Source organism: Panthera pardus, unplaced genomic scaffold (assembly GCF_024362965.1).
Source record: "Panthera pardus isolate Hobbes unplaced genomic scaffold, ASM2436296v1 HiC_scaffold_13, whole genome shotgun sequence".
NCBI classification, from domain to species: Eukaryota; Metazoa; Chordata; class Mammalia; order Carnivora; family Felidae; genus Panthera; species Panthera pardus.
This window is the reverse complement of record NW_026526688.1, coordinates 8,131,599-8,156,156: the sequence shown is the minus strand read 5'-3', so window position 1 is coordinate 8,156,156 and position 24,558 is coordinate 8,131,599. Positions and strand designations below refer to the sequence as shown.

General features: G+C 39.5%; 1 protein-coding gene across 11 annotated transcripts in view; it reads right to left on the bottom strand.

Moving 5' to 3' along the window:
- Positions 1-24,558, bottom strand: part of WDR17 (WD repeat domain 17) — a 106,205-nt gene that overhangs the window by 3,985 nt on the left and 77,662 nt on the right. For 9 of the 11 annotated variants that reach the window (XM_053900806.1, XM_053900804.1, XM_053900807.1 and 6 more), the window contains 14 exons: positions 23,682-23,831; positions 23,463-23,593; positions 23,035-23,160; positions 21,861-22,016; positions 18,992-19,056; positions 15,692-15,824; positions 14,787-14,878; positions 13,632-13,731; positions 12,679-12,818; positions 10,222-10,242; positions 7,987-8,098; positions 4,693-4,834; positions 4,313-4,415; positions 3,099-3,200 (listed from right to left, as the gene is read on the bottom strand). In XM_053900806.1, the coding sequence (XP_053756781.1) occupies positions 3,099-3,200; positions 4,313-4,415; positions 4,693-4,834; positions 7,987-8,098; positions 10,222-10,242; positions 12,679-12,818; positions 13,632-13,731; positions 14,787-14,878; positions 15,692-15,824; positions 18,992-19,056; positions 21,861-22,016; positions 23,035-23,160; positions 23,463-23,593; positions 23,682-23,831 (1,573 nt within the window). The remainder of the gene's footprint in view (positions 1-3,098; positions 3,201-4,312; positions 4,416-4,692; positions 4,835-7,986; positions 8,099-10,221; positions 10,243-12,678; positions 12,819-13,631; positions 13,732-14,786; positions 14,879-15,691; positions 15,825-18,991; positions 19,057-21,860; positions 22,017-23,034; positions 23,161-23,462; positions 23,594-23,681; positions 23,832-24,558) is intronic. The other 2 variants (XM_053900801.1, XM_053900802.1) reach the window with 1 other exon arrangement.

Sequence of the window (24,558 nt, the reverse complement as noted above, 5' to 3'; positions counted from 1 at the left end):
GACTCCGTGTGCTTTTCAAGGGACTAGTTACAGGACATTGAAAAGCCAAAGCTGTTTGGGAGACAGAAAGAAACAGAACGTAAGACCTTATAGATGAACTTAAGGGTACAGGTAAGCCATTCTGTAATGTACATTTTACGGTTACTCCCTCTAATTGTCCTCATTCTGCGGGGACCTAATAAGATCTGGTGAGGAAAAAGGCACACATCTCCCCCTACACACGCCTACCACCGTAGTAATACCATCTCAAATCAGTAAGTTACCATTTTCTTCAACCCCAAATTACTGAACTTGAGATCATTTTTTGAGAGAGCGCAAGAAGGGGAGAGCAGAGGAAGAGGGAGACACAGAATCTCAAGCAGGCTTCACACCCAGTGTTGAGCCCCACGGTGGTGCTCAGTCTCACGATGGAGAAATCATAACCTGAACCAAAATCAGGAGTCGGATGCTTAACCGAGTCACCCAGATGCCCCCCCCAAAATTACGGAACTTAAAATTTGTATTGACAACATGGCTAGCTCCAAAATGAATTCCCTCAACACTGTGCCTTCCGTGTCTACAATTTGGCACTTGACATGTCTTTCCCCCAGTAGTGTTTGATGACCTACTATATGCAAAGCAGTGTTAAAGAGTGAGGAGAAAACAAGACACTGAGAAACTACCAGCGGGAAAGCTTCCACACGTATGGGGTCACAAGTAATCCCGTTTGACCAAAGTGGAGAACAAAGAGAAGGCTAAGGTGGACGGCTTGGTCAGAACCCTATTTCTGTAGACCTTTAACGTCAGACTAAGAATCTGGGAGTTCTGTGATGGACACTGGGGAGCCCCGGAGGGTGCTGAGGAAGGGCAGTGCTTCAGGAAGGCAGAAGCCACAGTGGGGTCAGGCAGGCAGCAGGAGGAGGACAGTGATCCAGACAGCAGGTGACCAGATGCAGGGCTACAGTGGGAGGGAGTTACTGCAGACCCTTACTGCGGTCAGAGAAAACACCCGTGACCCTCACCATTAAATTCTGGGAGACAGAAATAGAACGCCAGAGTCAAAAGAAGGGAGAAGCAGCAGTTTGAGAAGGAAGAGGATGTTCATTTTGAGCACACAGAGTTGAAGCCAGGGTTCAGTGAGCCACAGAGCGATGTCACAATAACTGGCAAGGTAGAGCTACAGAAAGGGCCAGGTTTCTGAAGGACAGAGTACAGAGAGGGGAGCGGAGGGGACGGGAGGAAGAAGACCGAGAGGGAGCTGGGAAGCAGAGGAAGGAACAAGCCTGGGGACTCAGCCTGAGGGCAAGGCGGCAGTGTGAGCACCGGAAATAGACACCATAATCAGGGAGGTTCTTTCCAAGTAGGGCCTTAAGTTTCTCCTTCTCAACTGTTTCTCTCAGACACATTCTCCCAGGTCTCTTCTGCCTTACAAAAGCCTCCTTTCATTTCTGATATTATTTCAAGGGACCATTTTCTCTCTCTTTACTTTCATTAGCCAAGCCATATTTATTAAATGAATATATTTCATTAAAGAGATTTTAATTCCATGTGGTACATACACCCTATTGCTCCCAGATTTTCAAATTATTAAAAGCTGCTTTCACATTTGGGCCTGCTGCCTGCACAGAAGTAGGTTTTTCCTTGAGTTTCTCCTTGAGTGCCTAGCAGTGTCCCCTCTGCCCCCTGCCCTGTCTGCTCTAGGTGGGGGCCCTACATCTAAGCAGGACCTTCTCTGCGACCAGAAGCAAGAGGAGGGAAGAGAAAGCTTTGTTTGTCTCAATCTCTGCCCGCGTGAAGGCACTCAGAACAACTGCTTAGTCTCACACTCAGCACTGTTAGGGGTTAGCTACTCTACCGCTCAGCAAACTGGCCAACTTGGAAATGCTGTGTGGGGAAGGCACTGTGGGGCTTTCTTTTTGATTATAACAAGTTTTAAGCACAACGGCCAACATTCAGCAAGCTGTTAGAAGATACAGGAGTCTGGCAGGAAGGGTACACCCAACTAGAAAATAGTGACTTACCCACTATTCACAAATCCTCTTTACTCTGCTTTTTCCTACTATAGAGATCGGAAAGGTAAAATACCCAGTTTTTGCTCTGTTTTTTTTTTTTTTAATTTTTAAATGTATTTTTAAAAGTTTATTTTATTATTATTTTTTTAATGTTTATTTTTGAGAGAGAGAGACAGGCAGAGAGCAAGAACAGGAGGGGCAGGGAGAGAGGAAGACACAGAATCGGAAGCAGGCTCCAGGCTCTGAGCTACCAGCACAGAGCCTGATGCAGGGCTCGAACTCACAGACTGAGAGAGCATGACCTGAGACGAAGTCAGCCGCTTAACTGACTAAGCCACCCAGGTGCCCCTTAAGTTTGTTTTTATTTATTTTGAGAGAGAGAGAGAGAGAGAGAGAGAGAGAGAGAGAGAGAGAAAGCAAGCAGGGGAGGGACAGAGACAGAGGGAGAGAGAGAATCCCAAGCAGGCTCCACACTGTCAGCGTCACAGCCTGACACAGGGCTCGAACCCACAAACTGTGAGATCATGACCTGAGGTGAGATCAAGAGTCTGCTTAACTGACTAAGCCATCCAGGTGCACCTTCCTCTTCTTTTAAAATTTGGGTTCCATAGATCCGGCCGGTAGGATGCCAGCCTAAGGGGGCCTCTCCTTCCTGAGACACATGGCCTCATCCTTTGGGGTCCCCATCCTGTCACCTTTCTCTCCTTCCCACTTAGACTGCAGACATAATACACATGACCCTGTCACCAGGTAGTTCAACCAAGTGGAGGGAAACCAGGGAGGTCAGTGTCAAAAGAAGGGAAGAATTCAGGTCCTCAATGGACTCTGGCTGCAGCTCTAATGGCCCTGGAATGTGGAGACCCCAAGTGTCTCGACAGAAGACCAATAAACCCCACACGTTTAAGCTAGAATTCAGATTTTGATTATTTATAGCCTAATTTACTTCTAATTCATATAGTTTGATTGCTGCTTTATTATAAAGTACATACTGGATGAATAAACGGATACATGCAGTATATATTTGGTGCCTTCTGGACACACTTAGAGACTAAAACCTTAGGGAAAGGAATGTCTCTCATTTCATACCAGAAGACAAATCATTTTTACCTTGTGTACTCATAAAGTGCTGGAACAATGCTTTGGTACTGTCTTCTGATGGCCAATAATGCACCGATATAACCACATAAGATGAGCAATTCATTTCGAGCTCTAAAAGAGAATATAGTTTTTAAAATTCTGTAACTTGAGGTATAGAACATTACTCACATATATAGTTACCGTACTTATATCTCTGTATTTTGATGGGTGACATTTATAGCAAAATATGTTTAGAAAATTTTCTCAACTTGAAGATGTTTTATTCATGAGTTGAGTCCCTTTCAGACATTTATGCTACAGCACAAGTAATGTTTTAACTTTTGGCTCCTTGTTTTCCTCTATCCCTTGGCCGTTTCTTCATGCAAATTTCTAAGGAACTCATTAGGCCTGATTTAGGAATTTCTGGCACATTATAGACTCTAAGCAAGGACAGGGCACACCCTCTCGATTTCCCGCTGGGGAAACATCTAAGGTTCCCAGGCTGTGGCAACGTCTTTCCCACACTGCCATTAAAACAGTAATAGCCCAAAGCCTCCATTGCAGACTATACACCATCTCCGGGGACTTTCATTCTGTGGACGAGTGTCCTTCCATGATACCTGAATGCAGGGCTGGTAACTAGATGTCACTCCCTAGCACCTTCACTTTTCCCCCAGTAGTATGCTCTGTGCACAGTGGCTGTTTAATAGACATGACCACCAGCTTCTTGAGGACTCCGGGTCTAAGACCACCCCAACGCTCTGAATTAGCCCTATTCGAACCAGGTGTGCACGTGTGTGTGTGTATCCATGTGTGTCCGTGTGTCTTGTCTTTGTGTCCATGTGTGTGTGTGTGTGTGTCCATGTGCATGTATGTTCATGAGTCCATGTGTGTCCGTGTGTGTGTGTCCATGTGTGTGTCTGTGTTTGTGTGCGTTTGTGTCTGTGTGTGGGTCCAAGTGTGTCCATGTGTCCATGTGTGTGTGTCTGTGTATGTGTCCGTGTACACATAAATAAATATACACACTCTAGGTATTAATAAATAGGACCATTAGAATTTATTTTTCCCGTTTCCAATTGACCTCTGTATTTTTTCTTAAGAATAGCAAATATAAATGTAATTTTTCTCCAAGGGCACTTCCCTATCCAAGATGATCTTATTTCTTGATATGAACACCAAAAACAACATAACCATTTTCAAGCATTACATAGATTCCCTTAGTATTTTGGAGTAAAAGCACTTACTTAGTACACGTATGCAAGACTAATTTTTCAGTACGGATATAACTCAATAGGTCAAGAACGGGGTAAACGGTATCCAATGTCCAATCTGAGCTACTGATGCATTCTGGCAAAACAAAACCAAATAAAAGATGATCTAAATAATCATACTAATCATGTTCATCCAATTTTTAACTTACATAATTAATTCTCTTCTGGCCATCTCATCTGGACAAGTATTGCACAGCTACCCTCTCTCAAGTCCCCATAGCACACAATCCGCCATCTCTTCCTTTTTTAAATTTAGGATGGCTGGTGTCTGACTTTAAGGCTGCTTGTCAATACTAATGAAAGGCTCAAATCAGTGAGTAGATTTGAGTTGGTACCACCAACGGAAAACTTACCTTTGATGAAGTCAATACCAATAGGAAGGGCTTTTTCAGGCTCTTGACTTAACAAGAAATACTTCACAGTTTCAAATATATTACCATCCGCAAGGGCAGCCTCTGCTAACTGCATACATTCTTCTACTGTGGGTAGCTTGCACTGAAAAGTAATCGGTTTAATGACGTTACTAAAACTTAGAGGGATACACGCAGCAGTATAAGTACTAAATATCTCCAATATGCCTACTATGCTCTTCCTATTAAAGTTGCTCAAAACAGATGCCAGTGAAATAATTTTTATTAAAAGCACACATTTATGAAAATATCCTTAGGATCTAATAACAGCAAATAAGGTATTACCTGAGTGCATCCGTAGTTTTTCATCAAATAGTGAAAAAGGTAGAAGTAAATTATCCTGTGATATTGGAAGTAGTATCCACACATGCAACTTAGAAAAACACAGGCTGAGATTTATCACTTCAGAATATACTGACCACTGTCAGAAACTACATTAAATACAGAAAACATAAAAAATACACTCTGACATCTCACACACACTGTGGAGTTTAATTTTGCTTGGCCTTTGAGACAGAGCAACTTAATTTCAAGTAGAAAGGCAAAACACGTTACAAGCTCTCAAAGTTTTGAGCTCTGACATTCTGAAATGCCACAAAATGCAGATTTTGAGCCCAGGAAATTTCATTACTGAAATATGAAAAGCACTACTCCCCAGTTTTTCAAATGATTTTTTTTTCCTGTTGAAACTCAGTCTGCTCCTCCCTTAGGTACGTTCTCCTGCTTCCAGGGTGCAGGCGGGGGGTTTCCTGCATTGTCCCCTTTCCAGCACCTATAAATAGTTACTGCTTCTTCTCACTGGGGTTGGCAACCACTGATGTGGTGCTTCCACAAAGGTATTTTGTGTTAGGACTCCAGAGGGCGCGGTTTGCACACAGCAAGGTTGCCCATCTCCTCACCTCTGAGGTTTATCACTTTCTTCCCTTATCACTTATGTCCCCTTAAGTTACTAGGTTGGTTTATTCAGTAGTTTCGTATTTTCTGTTTAAAGGGGGTTTGGAGATGGGGGGACAGATGATGGGGATTAGGGAGTGCACCTGCTGTAATGAGTACCGAAGTGTTGAGTCACTATATTGCACACCTGAAACTGATATTACATTGTATGCTGACTACCTGGAATTTAAATTCAACTTAAAAATCAAATAAAAATTATGTAAATTGAACATTTTGGATTCCACAATCTCTCTCTTAAAAAATTACAATGAACTAAATTAAAGGAGCTCTCGTATATATAAAATTTCATATTGTTTCCCCAACTTCATTAACTAAATGCCAGTTATTTACTGAGCAGCTATGGGCACTAGGTATTACAACTGGCTAGATAAAGTTCTTCACTTTGACATATGCTCCAAGAGTAAAGGGAATAAAAAAAGTGGTTTCTATTGAAATTTTATTCTCAAATAAAATATAATAAGAGTAAGATGATCATTGCTGTAATTCCCATCCTATCTTAAAATTCTAAGTTATATAAATTAAGATAATATTTAAAAATATAATTTGTAGCATTACTTGTGAAACTGTCCCAGGTAGTAGTAACACGTTTACACCTAACTGACTAGTCTTTGTAAACAGTTATCAGTGAAGTCTGAGCAGAAAGTCTAATTATATCCTTTTAGATTGTGTGACAAAAAGGCGATGCGAATGCCATCCTGCCTGTGTCATTACGAGCGTGTAAACACAGACAAGTATTTCTCCTCTCTAAGCCCCACCATTAGTGCTTGCTGCTATCACCTCATACAGGGCGTAGGGTGTCTATTTAAAGCACCATGCAGCCAATGTAAGGTTCATACTTCCTTCCCTCTGCATTTTCATTTCAACACAGGAATAGCTTTTACTTGCCATGTTTGTAAAAGTGAAGCACAACTCACTTAGAAAATATTTCACAGAACACAAAGTGTGTAAAGAAGTCAGGCCACCCATAATCTCACAACCCACTGGTCACTGTGCATGATTACCATCTCATAAGTATTGTCCCTCATCTCACACACACACAGTCACTCACACACATACACACTTGCTCAAACACTCACATATACACTCACTCATGCACACACATGCTCACTCTATCTGTGTTATCATAATACTTAGTAAGTATCCACTGTTGGATGAAAAGGGCCACTAAACACTGCAAGGGGCGCCTGAGTGGCTCAGTGAGTTAAGCGTCCGACTTCGGCTCAGGTCATGATCTCACGGTTCGTGAGTTCGAGCCCCGAGTCGGGCTCTGTGCCGACAGCTCAGAGTCTGGAGCCTGTTTCAGATCCTGTGTCTCTCTCTGTCTGCCCCTCCGCTGCTTGCACTCTGTCTCTCGCATTGTCTCAAAAATAAACATTAAAAAAGTAATTTTTAAACACTGCAGACAAATCAAGGGTCATGAAGTGGGGTCATTTAAGTGAAACAAAACACTGCTATTTTCATATTAAAGACAAAAAAACGTTTTACTGTAAGTTATATTTTTCTTAAAAGAACTGTATAGATCTCCTTAAATATATAATAATTAACATAAATATGTGCAGTTATTTTCAAAATGAAAATCATATGGCATGTATCTCACATTCTGCTTTTTTACAGAACTGTTTTATAGCCTTGTACCAATGTCAATAAAAAGAGAACTTCATCATCTTTTTAATGGGTGAAAAGCATTGAAATACAGAAATGTACTGCAATTTATATACACAACCTCCCTGTTGTTGAACATTTTGGTTATTTTTATACATAATCTTGGTTCATAAATTCCTATATTCTACAAAGGAGTATTTTTTTAAAAGCACTTTAAAGCAATGCATGTGAATTTCATCATAATTAACTCTTTTAAAGGTCCTAAACTGCCTATTTGTAAAAGTTGGCAAAAATGCACCTTAAGGGGCAGAGGGGCAGAGTGGGACGGATGTGGAGTCAGACGTGCTAAAGCTCAAGTCTACACTCTGCCTCTAACTAACTAGAGGCAGTTGCTTAAGCTCCCCGAGCTCACTTTTGCTGTAAAATAGGAACAATGAGCCTTGCTTTTCGGGGTTTCCATGTGAAGTCAGTAAAATACAAACATATGTGAAAATTCAGAACCGTCTCAAGCACACAGAAGCTCAACCAATGTCACTTACTGTTATCACTTCTGTTGTATCTATAAAAGGGTTAGCGAGGGATCATATGTTTCTCTGCCTGAATCTTTATTTGCCCTAACCTAAAATTAGTTAAATCCTAGCACTGCATTCCAAATTAGAATATGTAATACCCTTAGAATACCTTCTCATGAAGATCATTTATCTCTTCGGTACACCCTGGGTAGAAAGCACATAGTTTAACTAACTGTAGTTCATTGTCAGGAGTCATCAGGAGAAGATCAGCTGCCAAATTCCTATGCACATAACAAAGGGGGAAACTGATTCAACAAGGAAAAAATCTAAAAGTAACATTTAGAACTATTTCAAAGGAAGAAAACTCTGATGCTTCCTTTGGTTTTCTACTAACATAAAAAATACTAATTTTCTACTTAATTATGAAAGACCTCCAAACGTGGATGACAGATAAACCAAAGGGCATGAAGGAAAAATGTATTAGGAAATTTCTATAATTTTGTAAAAATCTTAAATCTGTATATATTTGCAATTAATTTTGCTATTACAGAATTATTCTCTAAGCAAACTAAGCTGTATTAGATATGTTCTGTAGAGTGAATTATGAAGCAAGCTTTGTGAAGGCTACTTTTCATCAGCTTTTGTTATGGCCGCAACCACAGCTGGATTAAGCCACTCTTTAAAACCAGTAGAATACTGACTGGGGCGCCTGGTGGCTCAGTTGGATGCATCCGACTTTGGCTCAGGTCATAAATCTCATGGTTTGTGAGGTTGAGCCCCATGTCAGGCTCAGAGCCTGCAGCCTGCTTCAGATTCTGTGTCTCCCTCTCTCTCTGCTCCTCCCCCACTCGTGCTCTGTCTCTGTCTCTCAAAAATGAATAAACGTAAAACAAACAAACAAACAATAGAATACTTAGATATTTTAAGTTTCGAATTTCAGGTGTTTTGCATCTCTCTTAAACTTTACGTGGAAATCAAAGATAGAAATGCAGTTTTCTGATTTACTTTTTAAAAGATTCAGTGAAAGGAATAAATCACTTAAAAATAAGGTATTTTAGGGACGCTTGGGTGGCTCAGTTGGTTGAGCGACTGACTCTTGATTTCGGCTCAAGTCATGATTCCAGGGTCATGGGATAGAGCTGCATGTCAAGCCCCAAGGTGGGGTCCCATGGTTGGCGTGGAGCCTGCTTAAGATTCTCTCTCTCTCCCTCTGCTCCTCCCGAGCTCATGCCCACTCTCGCTCATGGTCTCTCTCTAAAATAAAAATAATTTTAAAAATAAAAAATAAAAAAGAAGGTATATTAAAGCGTCATGTGTCATATTTAACGGCTTTACGTTAAAAATGTTCTGTATAATATCCTCTTTAAAAATCATTAGGTGAAGAGTTTTTCATTGCATACTGTTGCACAACTGAGAAAACACTAATTTTTAATGATTCAAGATGTTATTATCCACTTTTCAAGAAACTGATATAAAACACATTCAGCATAACTTGAGAATAGGCAATATTTCAAATGTGAGTTTCTGAAAAGGTGGACTTCAGAGAGTAAAATCTTCCTTCACCTTCTTTGGGAAGCCTTCAGTAAAATGTACATTGATCATTTATGTGAATAAATTATTTTTAAAACATTAAGAGGTGTGTAATCAAGAATATAGTGAGCATGAACAGGAAGAGAGACAATTTATGTGTATCAAATACTCTATCATCATTGAACAGGTAAGTCTTTGAGTGTTTTTCCAAGTCTCAAATTAGGGTAATTCATCTGCTCTAAGAAGTTTCAATGCTTATGTTTCCTGATACCGACATTTAATAGCAGTATTCGATAATGTCCATGAGAATACAGAAATTAACATTTGTTTTTACAGTACATAAACTAGATGTGTAAATTCTATTCAAACTTCTATGAACTACTGACAAAAGTCTGACCTTCTTGCTGTACAATTATATCCTGATACACTGAAGTTTGCAGCAATGCTAATTTTCTTCTCCCTTTAGTGTAACTTACCATTTACTGACACTTCCATTTACCAATCGGGGAAAATGTATATACATGTAACAATACAGACCTACTAAATAATCTAAACTCTCAAATTTCATTGTCAGAACAGGCATTTTCACTTGTTTAGCTGAGTTATTAACTACTATTTTGTATTGTAGAAAGTCACAATTCATTTATGACACAAATTTTAATATAAAACCGTGAGTGATTTTGTACCTACACTACAAGAAGTGTTGTCACTTTGTAGTTAGGTTTTATATGTTATAAATTCTATAAATGAATTGTCATTCTGTAAAACAATGAAGCAAGAACAGGTAATGATCATTTACCATAGAGTTAATATTCTAAAACTGAAATAAAATATGAATATTTTTATTAAGTGTTTTTATAAAACTGGACAGTACCTGTATCCAACAGATGGAAAGCTAGAAAGAAAATTATTTTAAATATGAATACCATGTCTATGCAGTGAGAACCAAGAAAAAGGAGACTTTTACCAGCAAATGTAAAACAGGGAAGGGCACTTGTCTTACAAAATTGTGAACATTCTGTCCAAATTATGCAACTATGTTTTTATTTAAACTTTTGGAGGCTTATTCATAGGGCTTACGGATGTCCCCTGGAAATAAACCTGATAAGCATTACAGATTTCAAAATTTGAACTTTATCCAAGTTTCTGGTGCATGTATCTATGGATATATAAAGGAAACTTCTTAGGGGCATTACGAGGAAATAGAAGTTTGTCTTAAATTAAAAGCAACTAAGACATGTAGTCAGTTGAAAGATTTTTTAAACCTCACCTAAATTTAATTTCTATTTGTTTTGCTACTTTTTACCTTTACCAAAAAAAAAAAAACCCAAAAAACAAAAAACAACTTAATCACATTTTATTTAGATTACACAATGACCTCTAGCAGGGAGTCCGTCACCTTTGTGAATAAATAATCTACGTTAAACTCATGCTGTGGGATAAGGTCTAAGGCAAGTCACAGTATGCAACTGACAGTTACCGTTCCTGACAGACATAAACCTGGGTACTAAGGATAGTGGGCATTAAACACATGTAAGTCCTAAGTCTAAGGTCAATGGTGGGGTGCTGCCACATTTGGGTTGGGGGAAGGACCTCTTGTGGCTGTAAGATACGGGAATAAATGATAAAAACTCTGAGATTCCCGATTCCCTATGAAGCCCCCAGATCCAGAAAGAAAGGGAAAACGGGAAGTGTTGCTGTCTTTCTGAGCTAGCCACAGACGAAGGGGGCGACACGGCTTGATAGCTGAAAAGACCGGAGACCTGTATTGCTCCCCACGTTCACATATTGAAACTTAATCCCCAGTGCAACGGTATTTGGAAGTGGGGCCCCTCGGAGGCGATTAGGCCCTGAGGGCTGAGCCCTGAACGGTATTGGTGCCTTGTAAAAGAGGCCACAGAGAGCTAGCTCGACCCTTCCGCACACGAACAAAGGGAGAGGATGGCTGATTAGGACCCAGGAAGCCGGCTCTCATCAGACACCAAATCTGCCAGTGCCTTGATCTCAGACTTCTCAGCCTCCAGAACTGTGAGAAATACATTTCTGTCATTTGTAAGCCACCCAGTCTGTGACACTTGGTCACAGCAGCCTGAACTGACAAAGACAGTAGCTAAGTATAAACTTCGGAGCCAGTTTATAGAACTTTGAATCTTGGCTCCACCACTTATGGAGGCCAGAGGCAAAGCAGTATCTATCGTGAGTGAATCATTACATGTAAAGTGCTTAGCACAGAGCTTGGCACACAGTGCAGAAGGGTTAGTTAGCTGTCATTATTCTTAATGTTATTACTGTCTGTGGAATTTGACAGTAGAGTCTGTACAGCTCCATTTTACGAGTGGTGTGTGTGTGTGTGTGCACGCACGCACACATGTGAACTGGGCGTGCGGTGCGAAGAGGTGAAAGGCCTGATTAACAAGTTTATTTAGAAACTCCTTAAGGTTTTAAGTGCTTTAGGGAAGGAGAAGATGAATGTCTGAAATCATCTTTATTCAACAAACAGGTCTTGAGTGTCAGCCTCATATCTTGGCTAAAGATGCTCCATAATGAAGGACTATCTGCCCGAAGATCAGGGCTCTGCAGACGGGGTGAGAACTGCTTGGACCTGGACTTCCAGGTCACCCCAGGGACTTTCCAGGGTCTATTTCTTACAGGACTGCCCACGTCTGGGGAAATGGCCCGTTCCAAGTCTCCAGCTAAACTATGTTATTATGCTCCATTAGAAAGGTCACCTTATTTTGCAAACCTTAAACTAAGACACAAGGTCTAACAAGAATGAGTGTAGATATGCAGAATCTGAGATGTGGAAATGTGTGGTCCTGATTATCTTCAGCAGTGCACATTTATTCACGATGTTCTGTGCACTCAAAATAATATCGAGTTACGAGGGGTCTGCTTCAGAATGGGCCATGGGAGATTTCACTCCAAACCAGGGCAGTTCCTACGATTACTTCATCATCATAGCCCTGTTTCCTCCCACAATCTTTCTCTTTCAATCAAAAAGGAGATGCTAGGCGCTTGGGTAGCTCAGTCAGTTGAGTCTGACTCTTGGTTTCGGCTCAGGTCATGATCTCATGGTTCATGAGTCTGAGCCCCACTTTGGGCTCTGTGTTGACAGCTTGTAACCTGCTTGGGATTCTCTCTCCTTCTCTCTCTCTCTGCCCTTCCCTGATCACATGCCCTCTCTCAAAAATAAATGAATATTAAGAAATTAAGTTAAAAAATTTGAAAAGGAGATGCTGTATTCTCTCAAAACACATCAAATGCAACTTAAAATATTTTAAAAATGTATTCCATTCCTATAAAATTATTCTTCGAATTTAGAAATTCTTACCATGGTGGAATCATCATGCATTTTCTCGCCAGCAGTTCCAGGGCATAGTGGGTTGTGGGTGCAGCAGGCTCTCCGAGCACTGTGCCCACACTGACGGCCAACTCCAGTTCATTTCCACGAATCAGGTATGCCATAGCAAGCTTACCCAATAAGAAAATAATTCCTTCAGTTTCATAGATGCTGGATTGGATCATCTTTCCCCGCCAAGCTCATAAAGTAGATAAAGCAGTATTAACCTATAATCAATTATTCTTAAAAATACTGAATGTAATATTCCTATAAAGTACTTATGTAAGTATAAATGCAATTTCCAGATGGAAAAGCTTACCTGATAAAGGGACATACAGGGAATTTTTATAAGGTCAGAATTTAAGTTGAGAACCCTTGATAATAGTTTTTTAATGAATTAATAACAGTTTGTCTGCTATATCCTCATGTCCTTCCATGTCTCTATCACAAAACAATGTCAATTCTTAGAAGATTCATCAACAGTGTGCAATGATTATCAATGATCCCTTAAATCTACTGTATCTAAGGATACATGCAAAACAGAATCCATCTTTACTATACATTTTTCTTACTAGAGGGTTAAATAGAAAATACCTTAAAAACATCACTTTTGAAGATTATACTAACGTATACTTAAAAATAAGCGCTTCTAAAAGTCAAGTATTCTGAATCCCTGAGATTTTCCCCTTCACCACACTACTTCTTCTCATATCAGATGAAATACTTAAAGTCAGGTTGTTATAAATATGTACTTCGTGATAGAAATGAATTGGAAATAAGATTTCATAGTCTGTAGAGTTTATGTGTGCTTCTGAGGCACGGTAGCTCAGGCTTGGTAGGCACGCAAAATCAGATCTTGCACAGGAGTTGCCGTATTTTTTCCACTCAAACACCATGACGCACCTTAAGAGCTTTCCATTTACATAAACCAATGTGAAATGTACCTCAGTATTATCTACGGCTAGCTGGCAACATGCGGCCAACACTGCGCGACCATCCTGAAAATACCATTCCGCTAGTTCTTCACTGACTTTGTGTAGGAGTCTAGAAAAGAGAAAGAGTATGTAGTCTATATAAACAGAAGGATTCCGTCATAAAATGAACTAACGCCCTTTTAGAACAAGCTTATTAAGGGATCACATAGGATTTAATTTGGTATCTTTGATTCAGGTATAAAGTCTGATCTTTGGGAAAGAAAAATCAGGAAAGCTGTTTTTCTTAGCAAACAAATTAGTATGTATGGCATGCCCCCACCCCAAATGTCAGAATAGAAGTCTCATTTTCAAAATTTGCCATCCTACATTGAATAATTGACAACTCAGCTATAGTGACAGTTAACTGCAGAAGAATTACAGGCTGAACTGAAACTTTTCAAAATTTAGATGGTGACCACAATATGGGTGGGGTATGTTAGATCTTTAAAATGTCGAGTTTAGATATGGCAGAGAATAGCAGCAAAGAATCAGGAAGGAGTACGCTGGTCCTAACACATTATTTGCTTAACATTTTACGACCCTTTTTTACTGGAAAAGCATCCTAAAAGTTTAAATATCCAATTTTTTAAAGCAATAATAGGAGCCAATAATGAGGCATGGGAAAGTAGATTATTAGATTTTAAAAAGGGCAAAAGGCTGAAGAATTCTACCTTCCATTTCTTTTAAAAAATGTGTATTTGGATTTCTTCTTTAAAAGGAGTCTAAATTGTATTCCCAACAACTAATTCTGGTGTCTTGGGATGATGTCATCTACAATGACTTTACAGTAAAACATTAATAAACAGCCCTCCTTATTTTTACTGCCTCTCCTCCCTAAACAAGGTTGATGTTTTTAACTATTTCGGTGCTTTATCTGCAATCTCTCTACTGAAATACATGCTGCCTCTCTGAAAGCCACACAAAAGGCATGCAGGCTGCACGTGCATGCCTGACACTGCCCTGTTCACCCAGAGGCCCTGGGATGGAGCAGGACTGAGGCGAGAATCAAAGTGAGACAGCCCAGCCCCTGTGCATGGAAAAGGGTGAAGCGCATGGGTCTTAAAACCCCCCGAGGGGAAGCCAACCCTGAAAATACTGATCCCACACAAAGGATAAAGCGCTCACTCATGACAGTCTTCCTTGTAGATATCATCAGGATAGGAAGATCCTTTAGGTGTGGAAACATGTACGGTCTGCATGTTTCCCTCACAAGCAGCCTGGAATTTAATAAAATCTTTAATTAATTTTTAGCTAATTGTTGACAGCTGCCCAATTTCTAAATATTATTTTGATCAAAGTGCAGTTGACCCTCTAACAATATGGGTTTGAACTGCACGGGTCCACTTATATGCAGATCTTTTCCAATAAATACAGGACTGTAAATGTATTTCCTCTTCCTCATGATTTCCTTAATAACATTTTCTTTTTGCTAGCTCACTTTAAGGTCAGAACATGATATATAACACATGTAACGTGCAAAATATGTGTTAATCGACTGCTCATGTTATTGGTAAATATGTGTTAATCTACTGCTCATGTTATTGGTAAAGTTTCTGGTCAACAGTAGACTATTAGTACTTAAGTTTTGGGGGAGTCAAAAGTTATAGGAGGATCTCTGGGTGGGGGTTCAGTGTCCCTAACCCTGTGCTGTTCAAGGATCAACTGCTTATTTAAATCACGTTTAAAATTTATACAATCTGGAGGTACCCTCAGAATTCGAAAAAGAATGTGGACTCCATTTGTATCAACACGAAGCTTCAAGTGCATGGTTACTAGAAATAGTTGTTCACCCACATATGACATTCAGCAGCATACAACAGTCCAGGGATGCCTGAATGTCTAAAATGCGTGCAGTGTGACCAGGGCATAGAAAGTGTGACCGTACTGCAGACGGAGAAGGTTGGGAGGTGGGCAGGAGCCAGGCCATCTGACTGTCGATCACGGGAAGGCAGGTGTGATCAGTCAGCACAGTCTTCCTTCCGCAGGCCCTCCCGCCAGGGTAGGTGGCCTGTGTGATCATGTACTGGTACCTGTGCAACAAGCAGAGCTTCTGTAAGCTGACCTCTTGACATAAAAAAATTCGCTAATTTTTTCACATCTCCGATGGCGATGCAGTATGGAATGACATCATCCTTATCTTCCTGGATTAACTGATCAGCTCTCCTAATAAAACAAGAACAACTTTCTTTATAATATACCAATTTCAAGGTTCTCAGTTGGACTCAGATTTTCTGAAATATCTAAAGCAGCCAAATATCCAAAATATGTGGTAGATTTCCTAAAACCCTTCTGCATATCACTTTTCTAAAAGCTTCAGATTTTATAATCAAATCAGATATGGAAGACAAAAGTTTTCTGCAATAAATAAAATAGATAACCTATTTTCTCTTAAAACACTACATGTTTTCATATTTTAAAAGCACTGAACATATTAGGTGAAAGGGCGGGCCTACGCCGGCTGACTCCATCTTGTTGTGTGTTCTCCACCTTGAGTGACTATGTCCCCGACATGACCCCTTTTCCGGGAAAATCACAGAAACCTCAGACCGCGCCTCCTCCCCTTGAGTAACCTCCCGCTCACCCGTTCAAACTTCCTGATCAAAACACGCCCAGCGACCTGCGTAACAGGACTCCGACCCTTCCCCAGCCAATCGGCCGAGGCCACGACCCTTCCCCAGCCAATCGGCTGAGGCCACAGCCATTACCTCACCAACTGCCCCTAGACCCCTATAAAACCTTTGTGCTTTTGAAACTAGCTCTCTCTCCCTGGTATCTCACCGCTGCGTCGGTGCAGGTAGGGGATTGAGCTCGAGCTAGCTCGAATAAAGGTTCTTTTGCTTTTGCATCGGACTCGGCTCCCTAGTGGTCTTTGGGGATCACGAATTCTGGGCATAACATTAGGCCTTAAAAATGAATACAGCTTATCTATTAAAGTGAGCAATATATTTTCTGAAAATAAGTTGTAAACTAGATGTGTGATGGCATATCTACTTTCAATTGGATTAATAAATACGTGCGTGTCCACTGCATTAAAGACAGAATTTTAAACGTTTTAGGGAGCACAACAATGAATGCAAACCCTTTAAATGCAAGTAACTTAAAATCATTAAAAAAGAGAAGAGTATAAATACTGACAATAAAATATAGAATACTATGAGCACCCCAAGCAAGGGAGTTTACAAAAACAAAAAGTTCCTGATATATGAGGGGAAAACAGGATCCTGATCTTGGAGATTACCAAGAATCTACTTGTGTCTGCCTCTGTCTCTCTGTATCCTGTCTGTGTTTCTCTTTTCCTAAATAAGTCCCAAGTAGTTTCCCAGTGACCAACCAAATTAATTTAACTCTTAATATTTAGCCTCAGGTTTGTTGAAAACTAATCTGTGGGCACCTGGATGGCGCAGTTGGTTAAGTTTCTGACCTGATTTTGGCTCAGGTCATGATCTTGCAGTTTCGTGAGTTCCAGCCCTGCATCGGGCGCTAGGCTGACAGTGCAGAGCCTGCCTGGGATTCTCTCTCTCTCTCTCTGCCTCTCCCTGACTCATGCTCTCTGTCTCAAAATAAATGAATTAAAAAAAAAAAAAGAACACTAATCTGGCATATTTAATATATGCTGGCATTTGCATTAAACTACATTTCAATCGCCAATCTCTGGGTTGGTGTAGCACAGTTTTTGTTTGCCCAGCTCACTGTTAACAATCTCCAATCTACAGGGTCACTGGAATTCTCCCCAACACCTGTGTTTTCAACCATTGTGACACTGATTTCTTTGTTAGAGGAGTAATAATATCCCCTTCTAAGGAACTAGGACCGAGAAATGGCCAATCTCTCTGAATGGTTGCATCTATACAACATAAATTTAGGAGCCGTGAGGAGACCATTTTCTGGCCACCATGTGAATTAAGGAGTAGAGAAAAGCAGGTGTTGGTTTCCAAAGATATCTGAAACAGTTTTTGCTGAGGTTGAAACACAATTGTTTCGTGAAAGAAACATTGTCTGCTAACATGGCTTTATTAAAGATTTCGGTGGGGGCGGGGGGAGATAACATTCACAAGTGTGCAGTGAGGGTACAGGAACTTGGAATTCTTTGGGATTTTTAGAACTTAAGACAGGGAGCCCACAGCCAGCCCGCTGATGCACTTATTGCTGGGAAAATAGGTGCCAGGGAACGGTCTGCTTTCCAACGGCAAATGTGTTCATTAGTCCTTCTGCATTTCATGCGTAGCCTCAGGCAGATTTTTATTTATACATGTGAGTTGCAGTTGAATTTGCTTCTAAATCATGTCTCGTGGAAGAATAATCAAACTTTTTCATTTTTAAGGCCAGAATCAAGGGAATTAGTCATGAAATAGTCGTCTACAGGCCTAGCACAGTGCTAGACACATAGTGAGCACTAAAAAAATTAATATTCCCTGAACGACTACAATAGGGAACAGTCTTACGCTGTGAGTTGAAATGTGTCTGCCCAAAACACGTTTACTGAAGGACAAACCACGGTCTGTACAAATGTAACCTTATTTGGAAAGAGGGTCTTTGCTAATGTAATCAGTAAAGAGGGAGTTCAACTGGTTGAGGGTAGACCCTCAATCTGCTATGACTGGTGTCCTCCAAGAAAGAAGGGAATGTGCACACAGACACACAGGGGCTAAGGCACCGTGAGAAGAAAGCAGGGGTTCGAGTGGTGCACCCATGACTCAGTGAAGGCCGACGACTGCCAGTAACCACCAGAAGCTGGGGAAAACACGTGGAACAGATTCTTTCTCAAAGACCTCAGTAGGAACCAGTCCTCCCGGCAAGTGGATATTGGCCTTCTAGCCTCCGGGCTGTGAGAATAAATTTCTGTGGGTCTGAAGCCAACCAGTTTATAATACTTTGTTACAGGGGCCATAGGAAACCAACACATCTCAGAAAGAGGCTTCACCAGTGCCTCCCTCGTATTCACGGACGGGAGACGGCAAGGACTGGTGGCCAAAGAGAACTGAGATTATTTACAGAAGAAGTACTCTGTGAACTTTAGGAAACCTTCAGAAAATCTTACCACCTATATTTCAGTAGCAATATATTATCCAGTAAGTATGTTTACTCATCTGTCAATCCCTCCATTGACATGGAGAATCTCCCTTCCACTGTCTTTCTCAGATGCCAGGTCAAACAGAAGAACACCAAGTGACTTGTAACCAATTCATTTAATTTACGGCATTAGCAGACATAAAACTCAGCTGTTTTTAAAGACAACCTAAGACTAGAAAATTTCAAAAGCTACTATTTATATATTGCTTCCATTTTAACATATTTTAAAACATCTATTTGGACACAGACTCTGTGCTTACCTCTGCATTAACTTCTTCCAGTATTTCATAGACACCCCCGGTGCGACTGACAAGGCCTTGTCCCACTAGAACAGAAAACGAGAAAGGCAAAGTGTATTTTGACTGTACTAACTCTTAACTTTTTTTTTTTTTTTTTTTTTAACGAACTCACATTTTTAATACGAGTTTTTCGTGTGTTTTTAGGGTGTTTAGATTTCCAGGAATATTTCTGAATTCTATCCCATTCCACAGAGTATAAATATTACATTTTAAAATAAAGTAAAATATGTAAATTGTATTATTCAGCAACGAAAATCCCAAACCTAGACAGGGGGCAGTGGGAGGGGAGAGGAATAGTACTACCTAAGTGTGTAGTTTAAAAAACATAGTAACTCCCCTTCTGACACAACACCAGAGTAATCTGTTCTATGGTAATCTGTGTCCTATGTTCAAATTAATACATACTGAAATTCTTCTGTTTAAAAAATATGACATTTATTTCTATTTTTATTCTTTGTTTTTTCACAAATTTTATTTATTGTCATATCTTTCTTTATAGTTGATAAACTGATCTTCGTATTCTATTTTAATTTTTTTTAACGTTTATTCATTTTTGAGAGATGGAGACAGAGCACGAGTGGGTGAGGGGCAGAGAGAGGGAGACACAGACTCCGAAGCAGGCTCCAGGCTCTGAGCTGGCAGCACAGAGCCCGTCACGGGGCTCTAGGTCACGAAGCTTGAGATTGTGACTTGAGCTGAAGTCGGACACTTAACCAACTGAGCCACCCAGGCATCCCTGATCTTCATATTTTAAAAATTAGACTGTTAGTAAAGATCATTGTTCAATCAAGGCAAGTGAGACAATTATACGGAAAACATAGACTTCACTGAACTCATGTCTACAAGGGAAGTGAGGGCGAAGAATTCTGAATATCACAACATGGATCTAAACTTCGTTTTCATTAAGGTTCTCCCAAACAGTAGAATTCTACTACAATTACGGCTAGAAGATTCGTAATTAGCCTGAAAATAATAGGTTAAATTTTAAATAGGTAAATGTTTTTTGTTTTTATTTAAATTCCAGTTAGTTAACATAGAGTATAAAATTAGTTTTGGGTGTACGAAATGGCAACTTTTTAATACTACATTATTTGTAGTCGTGTTTCCTTTTTATTTAAGTTTATTTTTATTTATTTTGAGAGAGAGCAAGAGGGAAGGACAGAGAGAGGAAGAGAGAGACAAAATACCAAGCAGGCTCCACACTATCAGTGCAGAGCCAGAATGGGGGCTCAAAACTCATGAACCATGAGATCACGACCTGAGCTAAGTCAAGAGTCAGACGCTTAACTGACTGAGTCACCCAGGAACCCCTGTCGTCATGTTACCTTTTTAGAAAAATGTAACCTAAATTATGCTTTTAGGGAAAATTTGTCTTTATTATAGTAGAGGCAAATGCAAGAAACAAGTTAAAATGTAGATTGAATGAACTTTGAAATCATCAAGCCTTTTCTATAAAAACATGTCCTGTAAGTGGAGAGATTAACTGTTTTCCTAATCTCACAGAATTAATCTCAAAGAATCAGAAACTACAGAAGAAGGATATCGTGAAGCGCTCCAAAGACGTCTGTATTTCTTAAGGATTGGAAGGACAGTGTTTTGGATCGTTAAGAACACTGATGACCTTGCACAACAAAATTCTCAAGCTCCACAAGTGGACACTGTGAAAGTATCTTTAAATGTGAATTCAATATAGCTTTAAAAAATATATACCCAAATATAAAACTCAGGAAGATGAAGAATTAGTATTCTACCAAAATTTATTTATTCTTTTTCTTCTTGAATTTGATCAATACTCTAACAGTGTCTTGCTAGAAAGGTAACCTTTAAGCCAAACCTCTATTTCTTTAGAAGTAAAATTTTTATACTGCTCCTGAACACTTTATAGTTTGCAATGTGTTTTCAGTAACATTTTAAAATGACATTTTGTTTTAGGTCAAGCAGTAATTATTTGTTTCTAGTGTATAGGGGAATAAAAAGGTGAGTTTAATTTTGATATATTTTAATGTAACTTTATTGTTCACTTTTACTTTATATTATTTAATAGTACACTTAATAGTATTTTGTAATTATAAAATAACTAACTTAGAGCTTTTCATCAACTATGAAATGAATCCCTGCCATTTTTTTTGGAGGGGGGAGGGTTGGGAGAATTTTTGTTGAACAATGTAGACATTCAGAAAAACAAAAAGCTCCATAAATTTTCACAAACTAAAAACAATCAAGTAACCACATCCAGATCAAGAAACAGAAACCCCTTCTCCTTCTTGTCTTAGTTTGTTTGCCACCCACTTTCCAAAAATAACCACTACCCTAACTTTAATAGGATAGATTTATCTCAACCTTTTTCTTGAAAACTCTGTTTTGCTGAATCAGTCCTCTAACTCAGGATGTGCCCTAGGACCTAATTCACCAGAAAATCCTCAGTGACAACCCTTCTTGTGGCCAGTGTGGGGTTTAGTCACAACAAATCGTATTAGCGAGGGGAGCCCAATGTGAGCAAATTAGCCAACATGGGTATTTTTTAGATATCAAAGGGAATCAAAGATCCTACCCCAGGGCAGTGGTTCTCAGGCTTCAGGCATGTGAATAACCTGGAGGGCTTATAAAAGCACATGTCGTTGGGCTACATCCCTGGAGTTGCTGATTGTGTAGGTGTGGGCTGGGAAATGCACGTCTAACCCGTTCCCGAGTTAATGCTGATGCTGCTGGCCTGGGAAATCTCACTCTGGTAAGTACTGTTCTCAGGCACACTACCTGAGATAAGCTTAATATTTAGTCTTCCACCAATGCTTACAACACTTTGTTAAACTCATTGATTTTAGCACATTACCTCTCCAAGTTCAACCATAAGTTCACAGTATCTCTGAATTTGTCCTAATCTCAAATGTATTTCTGCAGCCTCCTTCAGTCTTTCCTCTTTAGTAGGCACACCAATACCACCACCAAATTTAGACATCTTGACTGTTGTTAATTCTTGGGCTTCAGACTGGTTAAAAAGAAAACAAAATGTTCTAAATTTTGTTACACAAGAGCTGGTGACAAAAGATGATTATAAAAGCATTACATGGGCACAGATTTTAAAAGCAGATAGCAATGGAAATTAGGTATTTTTAAAAATCAATACTTTTTCTCTATAAAACATGATACCTCTTTCACCTTAATATTTTGATGTGTGTGGGGAGTAAAGAGTAGATGTGTCTGGTATGGGGTAGAGAAAGGCTAAATCCCACTGTCCTTAAAACTTAGCAGCTGTTATGGTTAGATACAAGTCCAGGGGCCAAAAAGTAGTGAATGATAGAGTGATATGTAACTGGTGAAAACATATATGAAAACTCTCAAAAATTAAAAGTGACAGGCTCACTCTCTAGGCTCTCCTACTGTCAGGTGGTAAGAGTTGTAGTGGGTAGGTGTTGTTTGTGATCAAGGCGCTCCTTTATGAAAATAACTGTTCCGTATGACCTTTCCATCCACATCTCTGGAATGGTTCTCCTCACCGACAGTTGAGTTAACCGCGGATATTTCATTGCAAATAGAAAAGCTATTTCCTCTTTCAGGTCCCAGGAGTGGTCTGTTTGTATGGTATATCACTCCAGGGATAAGGTCACTGATAATTTCGAAATGAAATTCATTAAGAGCTATAATATGGCCAGTTTTGATAAAACGTATCCGAGAATACAGCGTATTCAGCCTCTGAGACTAAAATCAGAGGGGTCCACACGTCATGGTCACCTGGTAATAGGGTAAGGGTAACACCACTTCAGGTGGTGCCAAGTGACTTTGAAGAATTACACGAGATTCAACCTATAGAAACCGTGGCTGCCTTAATCTGGTCTCAAATAATTCATATTCTCATGATCGGTTTTTACTATTTATGTTCTTAGTGGTTACTCATTTTACTTTACTAACTCTAATTATGTAAATTTTGAAAAATAATGTTTATATTTCAACAGTGAAAGGCAAAAATAATTTGGGCTTGAGTACATGATCCTGACATACATACTTACCGTTCTAAATTTAATCAGATGTTTCAAATGCATTATTCCTTTACAGTAGTTCTGAGGGAGCAAGCTATCGTCCTGTCCTTTTACCACAGCAACTAAGTTCCATAAGTTGTCACTGCCACCTGGAGGCTAAAAGGTTGATACAGAAAAACCAAAGATACAAGGATGAATTAAAAACCACACGGAACTTTGCATCTTCACAAACACAATGAAGGCATATTTAAATTGAAAGATTAACAAAATTATAACTGTGATTTATCTCATTTATTGTTTCTGGTTTCCATTTGTTTTCTTACTCTGTACGAGCTATGTTCAGAGGGACCCACTGAGTTGGGATGATATGAGCAAATACGTGATAACTTGAGGACAATAGTTGTCATGACTCCTTTAGACTACAGGGAAAATGTTCACCTAATTCCTATAATACTCACTGATAAACACTCTGAAAACCATCTTAGCTTCTTTGCTCGAGGATTACCAGTTAGCTTCTCTATTTCGTGTTTAATATCTCTTGATACTTTACCACACAATAGAGGGGGAGTGCCTTGTTCCACAGCATGATCTAAAGAACAGACATAATTCAGTGAGAAAGGATTGCTTAGAAGATAGTATTGAAAAAATAAAATCTAATGCATGCATGTTGGCAATACCAATGTTCCCGATAATTTCTTCCCAAGATCTGTCTGCCAGAATATTTATTGGTAAAGGAGCGATTAAAGGTGTTAATGACCAGAGTCTCACTGTAGAGTCACGGGAACAAGATGCCATGGTGAAGGGGCGGCTGGGATGGCATGTTAACCCTGATGGAAAAAAAGAAACCTACTTTAACTAAAGTAAACACTGAAAAATGCTTTTCATCTGTATGTATCTCATAAAACTTCTACAGAATTGAAGTTATAAAGGAGTGTTTTAAGACAGCATTTCTATTTTGGCTGAAAATGATACAAGAATATAAGAAATTATTTAGCATAGTCTATTAATATGGATACAAAATTGAATAATGATTAGCAAATGGTCCTGGATGAAAATGTTGAAATTACATTTCGGGTGGTTCAGCAGCAAGCATATTATCACGCCAATGGAGTACATGGTAATGGTAATGGTAATGGTAATGGTAATGGTAATGGTAATGGTAGATGGACGGAAGTTCCAACTGCAAGAAGGAACAGTTGGGACCTTCCAGTTAACAACATCCAGAAACAGTATCTCTCCCACACTCAGCCCCACTGCTTCAACTAAAAGTCCACTGATATGACATATATGGACACAAGTGGCTAGAATTCGGTACCTTTCTCTAAGGAACCATTTTTTCATCAAAGTTTGGGTTTACAAATGAAAGTGACATGCAAAAGAACAGAAATCTGGTTTCCATACCCAGCTCAATTATATTTATTGACTTAGTATCACATTAAAATATAAAATATTGTCCTAAATATCCAAGAGTAAAGGCAGAAGAATGGTTTGGTAAGTTCTATCTACGTAATCAATGATTCCCTGTTTCACAACTTCTTTATGAAGAGATGGTAA